General features: G+C 34.4%; 1 protein-coding gene across 1 annotated transcript in view; it reads right to left on the minus strand.

Moving 5' to 3' along the window:
- The window catches only part of AGL (amylo-alpha-1,6-glucosidase and 4-alpha-glucanotransferase), a 77,345-nt gene that overhangs the window by 29,386 nt on the left and 37,099 nt on the right, over window positions 1–10,860 (minus strand). Inside the window, 5 exon segments of the mRNA XM_028489087.2 lie at window positions 534–636; window positions 4,834–5,009; window positions 5,901–6,034; window positions 6,307–6,443; window positions 10,117–10,247. Coding sequence (XP_028344888.1) covers window positions 534–636; window positions 4,834–5,009; window positions 5,901–6,034; window positions 6,307–6,443; window positions 10,117–10,247 — 681 coding nt within the window.

Raw genomic sequence — 10,860 nt, forward strand, 5'->3', positions numbered from 1 at the left:
AATATTGTGACATAAGAAAACACCATTTTAAGTCTAGAAAACATAAAACTGGAGGTTACGAGGTCTGACATTAAAAAGAAGAAAACCTGGTATTATAATTCTTTCTACTGGACTCTGTCAAAAAGCCAGCAATGCCTTCATTATGGAAGAACAAAAAATGGCAGACTTTCCAATTTTACCTAAAAGTTCACCTGAGTTTTTACACTTAACTTGGGCATAGAAATTTTACTCTTTAGTGAGTGATGTTAGTAATATGGTTATACATTTTTTAGTTTTACTTGAAATAAAGTAGCAAATGCTGAAGATAACCTGATCTGTAACATGAAGGGTTAGAATTTGGTACCTTTAAAGATTTTCACTTCTTTGAAATTCTATGATCCTATTAATTGAATATATAAAAAATAAAATAAAAAACACACCTAAGGAAAACATGCCTCCCAAACGTTGAGAATAGATGAATAAGAAAAGTTTGAAGAGCATGTGAAAAACATTCAAACATAAACCTGCGTTGCAACTTTTTAGAGATTTCCTACCTGGCCTCCAAGTAGCGTCCAGTAATCAGCAGCAGACCTCTAAGGGCAATAAAAGTATCCCTTCCCCAGCAGCGGAAAATACCAGAAGAAAAGTGAGGTAAGCCTAACAGAAAACACAACAAAGCAATATATTAACCTTAATATACACAAACCTATGAACTCCGTTACTATAGATGAGTTGTTCTAAATGTGGGGGTCAAGGATGAGCTAAAAAGAGTCTTCAAACCCTCTTAAGGTATCTGCAGAATGTATGGCTATACTTATGTCAACTTTTGTGTGATGAGGTTCCATAATCATATCTGATTCTTAAAGGAATCTATCACCCAAAATAGATGAAGAATCAGTGCTAGAGAGCGATGCTTATCTGAATTGGTTCAAATGTGTGAGTCTTTAAACACAGATAAACTTTCTTTTAGTAAATTAAAGTTAAAGATTAAAATCAGAGGTCAAATATTTAACACATCAAGAAACTCTTAATATAATAGTAATGATATATTTTAAAAGTTTCTATGTGCAATTCGAAGGCAACAAATTAATCTAAATATGAGATGATTACCTTAATGATACATAATTAAATGTTTATTAATCTATCACTATAGAGTTACTTTATTACCAAATTTCCCATTTACTTAAAATGACTTAGAAGTGTTATAGTTTGCTAGCCAGAAACAATTTTTACAGATGAAAACAAGGATTTCAGATGCCAAATAACTTGAACATTCTAGGTAACTGCAGCTTTTATGCATGAAGTAAAACAGAGTGACTGATGGATAAAATCTAAAATTTTACTTTTAGATTGAGTTTGGTTTCTTACAAAACATGAAAAGAATATAATTGTTATCTGTATTTGTACTAAAAACAATAATCAGTAGGAAAGTAAAGCAAAGGAAATTAGCATTTCACTCAAGAAAACCAACTATGCTAAAGTATAAATGTAACAAATATTTTAGGAAGGGAAAACTGAGGTCATAAATAAAATGTTCACAGCATTCATTCATAACTATTTTCTAAGCACTTAACACTACTTGACAATATCTTGTTTGTTTTCTGGTTTGTTGAATGAATGTCTCTCCCCAATAGAAAATAAGATCCATGATAACAGAAATCTCATTTGCATTGTTTATCAAAGTATATCACTGAAAATTGTAACTGGTACATATCACTATAAAAATTTACTGAATGAATGAAATAAAAGATTAATTATAAAAGGTAAATTGAGAGGTGAAAGAATTTGACTAAGATAAACAAAAATTGGCAATACTTCACAATTTAAGTTTCTGTTTACTGGGTCTTCACCTTGTATGTTATTCTGTTAAGAAAACATCAGAACTAAAGGTAACATCAGACGTTTCTTTCTATATTGTCTTTCAAATAGTGGTACAAAATTGCCCTAAACACTTTGTGTATTGTTTATACATGGTTCACATATACAGTTTATATACTGGGCTGGCCAAAATGTTCGTTTGGTTTTTTCCGTAAGATGGCTCTAGTAGCGCTTAGTTGTCTTTAACTTCATTCAAAATAATTTTGTTATACTGTATTGTGACAGCTGTCATATCAGCGTGCATTAAAAAAAAACTTATCAAAATTGGTGAATTTTTGTATAGCCATTTTAATACTGAAGATGGAAGAAAAAAAGCAACATTTTCGGCATATTATGCTTTATTATTTCAAGAAAGGTAAAAATACAACTGAAATGCACAAAAAGATTTGTGCAGTGTATGGAAAGGTGCTGTGACTGATTGAACTTGTCAAAAGTGGTTTGCGAAGTTTTGTTTTGGAGATTTCTCACTGGACGATACTCCATGATCAGGTAGACCAGTTGAAGTTGACAGTGATCAAATTGAGACATTAACTGAGAACAATCAACGTTATACCACATGCGAGATAGCTGACCTACTCAAAATATCCAAATCAAGCATTGAAAATCATTTGCACCAGCTTGGTTATGTTAATCACTTTGATCTTGGGTTCCACATAAGTAAGGAAAACTTTCTTGACCGTATTTCCACATGAGCTTCTCTACTGCAACGTAACGAAAACATTCCGTTTTTAAAACAAATTGTGACGGGTGATGAAAAGTGGATACTGTACAACAATGTGGAATGGAAGAGATTGTGGGGCAAGCAAAATGAAACACCACCAAACACACCAAAGGCTGGTCTTCATCCAAAGAAGGTGATGTGTGTATATGGTGGGATTGGAAGGGAGTCCTCTATTATGAGCTCCTTCCGGAGAACTAAATGATTAATTCCAACAAGTACTGCTCCGAATTAGACCAACTGAAAGCAGCACTCGATGAAAAGCGTCTGGGATTAGTCGACAGAAAACTCATCATCTTCCATCAGGATAACGCAAGACCACATGTTTCTTTGATGACCAGGCAAAAACTGGTATAGCTTGGCTGGGAAGTTCTGATTCATCCGCTGTATTCATCAGACATTGAACTTTGGATTTCCATTCATTTCGGTCTTTACAAAATTCTCTTAATGGAAAAAAAATTTCAATTCCCTGGAAGACTGTAAAAGGCACCTTGAACAGTTCTTTGCTCAAAAAGATAAAAAGTTTTGGGAAGGTAATGGAACAAAACGGTGCATATGATGTTCAATAACTTTCTTGGTGAAAATTAAAAACGTGTCTTTTATTTTTACTTTAAAAACCGAAGGAACCTGTTGGCCAACCCAATATATGGTTGATGATGTAATTCTGACGATGATGATGACAGCAGCTATCACATATATATATAGTACTCTGTGCGGCACAGACTTCCTGGTACTTTAACCCACTTAACACCTTGCATAAAATGTTAAGTACAGATAGATCCAAGGATGAGTTTGAGTTGGTATGCCCCAAAATACAGGCAGTTAGTCTTTGTTAAAAAGTCAAAACTATAAAATCTCTAGCACTGATGTGTGGAAATGTTTGTATTAACTTTTTGACCTCTCAGAGTATATGACTTAAGATCACACATCTTCTGAATGATTTCTACCTTGTCACTTATTATAAAAGCTTATAATTATATATATATATATTGCACCACTGTCACCAAAGGAAGGTATTCCTGGCCTTTGTATTCATTTAAAAATGAAATGAAGAAATCTATCTGCAAATCTGAGTACAGTCCTATATATTGTTAGTATGGAGTATATAAAACTCTCCTTTAGGATGTTAGAAAGAAATCCCAGAACTTCTATTTATATTTATGAACTTATCTTTTTAGTTTCTCTTTTTGTTTTACATTGTACCTGATATGTAAAGATACCAAGTATCATAACTTATATCAGTATATCATTTATGATATCAATATATCAGTATATTTATTTTGGGAGTGCTTAACAACAGCAGTGAATAATCAAAAATGTTGAGATCACTATTCTGTGTAATAGGCTTCTAAACAATAGGCTTTAAAATCAAATTCTGCCTATCAACTTTTTTTCACAACGGCCCTGTTCAGTTTTATGACCATCTGCATGGATTCACAGGGGAAAGTACCAGAAGGAGATCAAATAGTTAAGTAAAAATCTAAAACACAATTACATAATTAAAACATTCAGAAGGTTCATATGATCATTCCAAATGAAAAGTTAACTTCTTTTTTAGTTGTTGGGTCCACTAGGTCTTTTTTCTTGGTCTGAGCAAATGCAAATTTAAGGGTAAACAGAGGAATTCACACAGACAATACTGTTACTTTCATCCTGCAATTAGTATTTTTCAGTTTAGTTTGGAAAGTTCTAAACTTCAGTGGACTCAAATATTAAATACATCTTAGAAATAGCTTGAAATTTATTAAAAAGAAACCAAAAGCCTATTTTGCTTAGATTTCAACTTGTTACTTGATTCGGTTTTAAATCTACTTTCAGGAAAAATACCAATAGAGCTGAAAGCATCTGATTGCAATTAGACACATAATAAAAATTATTTAACATTTGTTTCATGTTTTGTAACTTGTAGAGGACCTTTACAAGGTTGGGTTAATTTTTAATATTGGGAAACAAGTATAGTGTAATGGAAAAAGCGTAGTAAAACAAATTTGATTAAAAAATGCAAAATGTCATAAGTTGGAAAAAATAAACATGAAGAAAAGGATTAACTGGCCACAATAAAAAATGCACATAAATAAATGGTGCACAGTGGTAATTAAATAGCACGGTTATTATTTTTACAAGTGAATACCTATGAAATTTTACTAAGCAGTAACATGAAATCTTGAATAACATCATGAGCTTTTTAAATAATAATTTCTTCATAATTTCCTCTCTAATCCTGACTTACACATTTAACCTTGTACATAATTTCTTACCTGCGGCTAGAGACACACAACACTGCTCCTTCTCTCCTGTGATTTCATTCAGCCTGCATGGTACATCCATAAGGGAAGGTGAAAGAAGTGGCAGAGAAGGGAATTTTCCTACTCCACACATTTGGACTGAACCCAGGGAAAGGTGTTTCACAAAGGTAGAACCGTTCTGAACAAAGCTGCAACAATGTTATAGAGTTCAAAATATTATGTGTAGAAATACAAAATTTTTTAATATTCATTTATTTATTAAAAACATTTTATTAGGGTAAGAACACCTAAGTTGAGACCTACCTGCTTTAACAGATTTTTAAGAGTACAACACAATATTGTTATTTATAGCCACAATGTTGTACATCAGATATCAAAACTTACTCATCTTGCATACCTGAAATTTTATACCCATTGATTCAAAAATTTTTGGCAGTATTATTTTACTTGGTTTCTTCCCTTCAAAAAGTCTCTCTACACTAATGTGTAACAACGCTAATATCAGTTGAACAAAATTTTCAATTTGGATAAGGTTTCAGAACTGCTTTCATTTCACCCAGTATTCTGTCTAGCTGGCTTTAAAAGGCCTGTTGTAAAACAAATGGTAGGGCTGAAGTTTTGTTCTTTCTGAAATCATGCCCAAATTGATTTGGTAGCTCTTCACTGGTGCATTCCGACCTGTGGTTTCATTTTAGGGAAATTCACCAATAAAGGCAAATTTCATTTATAATAATAGAAGAATATTTTTTCTCTTAACTAATGAAAAATTAGAAAAAAGAATGGTGTGTGTTGATTTATGAAATTGCATCCATTAACTTAACAAGTCAAGGAATAAATAGAAACAGATAACATAAAACAATTAAAATTTCCCATCAACATGTTTTTTAGTTTTATAGAACAGATTTTAATAACTGTTTGTTATTAAAGGATGTTAATAAATTTACTATCCACTTATCAACTTTTTCAGCTCTATGCGTGTATGACAATTCCTCATGTTTTGGTCTTTTAAGAGTGTTTAAACTGACTGTATGTGGCTTCTACACAAACATGCTTATCTACTCAAGCTTTGCTGGATATACCTTGACATCTGCTTCCATGCTATATCCAGGAGAGTGGTATATGCACCAATTAATATAGCATCAAAGTAACATGGGATAAGGTAACGCGGGATCTGCTTCAGGTAGAAGAACATAGCCTGCAACCATTTACCAACCTGTTATAAAAATAATTTTAAAAGTTAATTTGATGTGCTTTAGGCTAGGTGTATTTTAAAAGCTAAATCCAAACATGCAATTCTACTATCTAGCAATCTATTCACCAGATTTTCACTTATTAGAACTGAAAGACGATGAAGAAGGGAGGAAAATGTTTCAGTTTAGAAAATAATGTTTCAGGTTAGAAAACAATATAAATATTATATGTAGTACGTTAATATACTTCTTATTGTGCCCTTGTTTTTTTGGACTAGAATATAGCTTTACTTACTTCAGCAATGGTTCCTGACCGTGAAATAAGCCGGTTACTGACATAGTCAATCATCCAGTCTCCAGATCTCAAATTATCACAAAAGGGATGCCCCAAGTCATTCTTTGGTCTTATTTCTGCCAATATGGACATTAATCCTGAAAATTTAGAGAAATATCATGACAATTTAATCACTGGCAAAGGTAGTTTGTTCTCATAGCCTGGGCTGCTGCTAGTCTCTAGTGATTTGGGGTGAACACATATACAGGTAGACAGATGGACTGCACAGTCCTTAGTGGCACTTCCCAGGGCTGGAGATAAGTGTGGCAACACTGACTTGAACCAAGATACAAAGGCATACTGAAGGGGACTGCTGTCACAGGAGCTATGCGGAGTTTTCCTAGATTCCTATTTTCTGGGGCTGGTCCTGCTCTTTTGAATTTTAATATTACAATATCCAAAGGCAATTGGCATAGCTTCCCTGCCCTAAGGATCTGGGGGAAGAAAACTGATAAGTCTACATCTTTTCACAGTTGAAAAGTGGTGGATTCCTTAATATTCAGGCAAGATTTAAGAAAATAATAGAACTGGTTTCAGAGACAGCAAGAGCACCTATGGTGGTAATAAAGTCTGTTTTGGAGAGGCTCTTTGAAATATAACAGGAGGTACTTGGAACTAAATTAAGTATCAAAATGAGGTATACAGGCATATCCTCAAGTACTACTCAGATAGAAGTACTAGAATTCCTATGCATATATAGCACATTCTATTATTTCAATGACAGAGGAATAGTACAATTTTCATTATTTAATAAGGTAGTAATTTCCACCTTAAAAAATTATATTGGCTTCATTGACTTCATTTCAAATAAATTTATTTACTTAGAATTTAATTAATTTTACTGTATATATAGCATGTTTTGAGAAATTAAAAAATAAATATATAAATTTAAGATATTCTTTCTTTCAGGAAGCTTATAATCTTCTTTAGGAAACAAAGCTTAAAACATAAAAGAATCTAGAAAACAAGACAGTATAAAATAATGGTCTATATATACCCTAGCATTTTCAGGGAAGGTAAATATTGCTCAGTAAGTGTTAGTTCCACTTACTGAATAATGGAATGACATGATGGAGCAGTGTTTTAGAAGAAAGGTCTGATGATAACCAATGGGATGGTATGATTTGTGAAAAAGGTATCAAGAGGTTGGAAAACCGGTTAGTTGGTTTTGTAGACAGGACTTAGTCCTAGACAGGATGATAACTGTGGAAATAAAAAGGAAATAGTATACCAAAAGAGAATACAGACAAAAATCCAGAAGTCATGATTATTGATTTGGGATGAAAACATATACAATAATTTTGATTAATTATTGATCAAATGTTGAGGATAAAAGGGGCAGGTCCAAAAGTGGATACCTGGATTCCAACATGACTGAATATGTATTGTTACAAGAGGCAGGGAAGGGGGATTTTGGTTAGAGGAGAGAAAGGTCAGTGAAATGGTTAAGTGTGATTTAATCTGAGGTTGCTATTAACAGCCTGCTGGAAATATCAGGTGGCTGCTGGAAATACTAAATTGCCAGAGGGTAAAGGGATTGGTATAGAGTAAAAAATAAATCAGGGAAGGGCAATTATATTTAGAAAGAATGAGAAAAATCATTTCATGAGAAGGTAAAGAGAATTAGTAAAAAACCAGACTTAACTTTAAGAAACATAAAGGCCAGAAAAGAAGTTCACACAAGTATGGTCTTTTCAGGCAAACAGAAGTTTAACAGCTCAGAGTGAAAATGGTAGGTATTTGCTTAAGAGTGGTAAGATAGGGGCTTCCCTGGTGGCACAGTGGTTGAGAACCTGCCTGCTAATGCAGGGGACACGGGTTCGAGCCCTGGTCTGGGAGGATCCCACATGCCGCGGAGCAACTAGGCCCGTGAGCCACAACTACTGAGCCTGCGCATCTGGAGCCCGTGCTCCACAACAAGAGAGGCCGCGATAGTGAGAGGCCCGTGCACCGCGATGAAGAGTGGCCCCCGCTTGCCACAACTAGAGAAAGCCCTCGCACAGAAACGAAGACCCAACACAGCAAAAATAAATGAATAAATTAATAAACTCCTACCCCCAACATCTAAAAGAAAATAATAATAAAATAAAGTATAACCCACAAAAGTAAAGGATTAAAAAAAAAGAGTGGTAAGATATATATTTCTTTATTACTCACAACACAAAACATTTTTTGTTGAAAATGAGAATATTTTAGAAGAAACAAAATGTCATAAGCACAAAAAGTCTTACAAATTGTTATTGAGAGCTTCTTATGTGCTTGATTTTGTAGAAGGTATGAAAGCTAAAAACCAAGAATCCCCCAAAAGGCAAACACTGTTCTTTCTCAAGGTACAGTCTACTTAGTGGAGTTTTTTTTTTTTTTCGGTACACGGGCCTCTCCCATTGCGGGGCACAGGCTCCGGACGCGCAGGCTCAGCGGCCATGGCTCACGGGCCCAGCCGCTCGGCGGCATGTGGGATCTTCCCGGACCGGGGCACGAACCCGTGTCCCCTGCATTGGCAGGCGGACTCTCAACCACTGCGCCACCGGGGATGCCCTACTTAGTGGAGTTTTAAAGCTAATTATCACTGAATACTTACTATGAACTAAGCATTGTCTAAGTACTTTACATGTATTAACTCATTTAATCCTAACAGTAACCCCTTGTGGTAGATTCTATTTTTATCTTCATTTTACAGATAAGAAAACTGAGCCACAGAGAGTTTACCATATAGTTATACAGCTAGTCAGTGCAACCCCCAAAGTGTGGTTCTAAAGCCTATTTCTTGACCACCATAATAAAGAGTCATAAAAAAATTATACTTATTATTAAAATAAGGCAGTAAATTCCAAGGGCTAATAAGAGACATAATAGATAAATGCAATGGGTGTCTGGAGGACAAAGAAATTACTGTGAAAGCAACAGTTAAGGAAGGATTTGTGGAAGATGTAAGAATTGAATTGGCCCTTAAAGATGGGTTAGATGGACAGAGAAATAAGGAGTTGAAAAGGAGGTTTGATAAATGGGAAACTATATGAACCAGGAATACATGTGCGAGAAACCAAATTTCCTAGATAAAAATCTAAGAAAATATTACCAACCAAATGAATTAAACTGATAGTTAAATATTTAGTTCCTGTATCCCACTTTACAACTACTCTAACTGCATAATATTTAACTAAAAGTTCTCTTTGTAGGCTAAAACAAATATGCAACAAAAAAATATTTCCAATTAGGGCTTCCCTGGTGGCACAGTGGTTGGGAGTCCGCCTGCCGATGCGGGGAACGCGGGTTCGTGCCCCGGTCCGGGAGGGTCCCGCATGCCGTGGAGCAGCTGGGCCCATGAGCCATGGCCGCTGAGCCTGTGCGTCCGGAGCCTGCGCTCCGCGACGGGAGGGGCCGCGGCAGTGAGAGGCCCGCGTACCGCCAAAAAAAAAAATAAAATAAAATAAAAATAAAAAAAAAATATATTTCCAATTAGACAAAAAAGGAAGATGAATACATTTACAACCTAGTCTCATTTGGAGCCCAAACGAATGATCTCATTTAATCCTCATAAAAGTCTATGAATTAGACAATATTATTCACATTTTATGGAGGCAGAAGTTGGGGCACAGAGAATTTAAGTTACTTGCCAGAGGTCAATGAGTAGGTGGCAGAGCCATAATTTGAACCCAAGCAGTTGAACTCTGAGCCCATACTCTTATTCCTATAAGGAAGACACCATATGACCCTTAAAAACAAAAACAAAAAACCCCGAAAAGTTTCACTATCCTTATACTTGCTTACCTTGAAGACCTGCATATTTAAGAGATGACCAGTTTGGTATGTTATAACACCCTCCACCATCTTCTTGTTCTTCTGATTCACATCGGTAAAGTACCTGATTTAGCTCAGCCAAAGTTAATTTAGAGGCAATACTAAAAGTTGGAAAATAAAGAACACTGGTTAAACATACTGAAATTTCACTTGCTCTCAATAAAAATAAAGAAAATCTGAATCATAACAAAAAATGTTTTAGCAATGTATGTTTTAGGAACTCAGCATTATACTATACATTGTAAACAATATACATTTATAAATAATAATTAGAGGATAAACATGCTAAAAACTCAGTTAGAAGTAACATTTCTCCCAAGCCAAGGAAATAATCAAGTGCTAAATTTTATTAATTAGAAGTATACTGGAAAAATCTTTTGGTTGCTATATCCTTTATCTTATAAATTTATTTTTAATCTTTCTAGTTCAGACTTAGTTTTTCCTCTCCTTTATATTCTCCTATGTAGGGCAATAAGAACTTTTTATGCTAATTATCTTAAACTCAAAATAATTATAAAAGGACCAGTAAAAGGATAATCAAAAGTCACAGTTAACGACCTTAGAAATCATGTGTTACTCTACTGCTACATTCCTCTCCTTTTCTCCTTTCCGCTCCTAAGGTTGCATTACCCTTCAGCTTGGTTGCTTAAGAAACCAGATTTTCTTAGATAAAGATGTTCCTTTTTTTTTTTTTTTTTTTTTTTTTTTTTTTTT

This window comes from Physeter macrocephalus, chromosome 4, assembly GCF_002837175.3.
Source record: "Physeter macrocephalus isolate SW-GA chromosome 4, ASM283717v5, whole genome shotgun sequence".
Lineage (NCBI taxonomy): Eukaryota > Metazoa > Chordata > Mammalia > Artiodactyla > Physeteridae > Physeter > Physeter macrocephalus.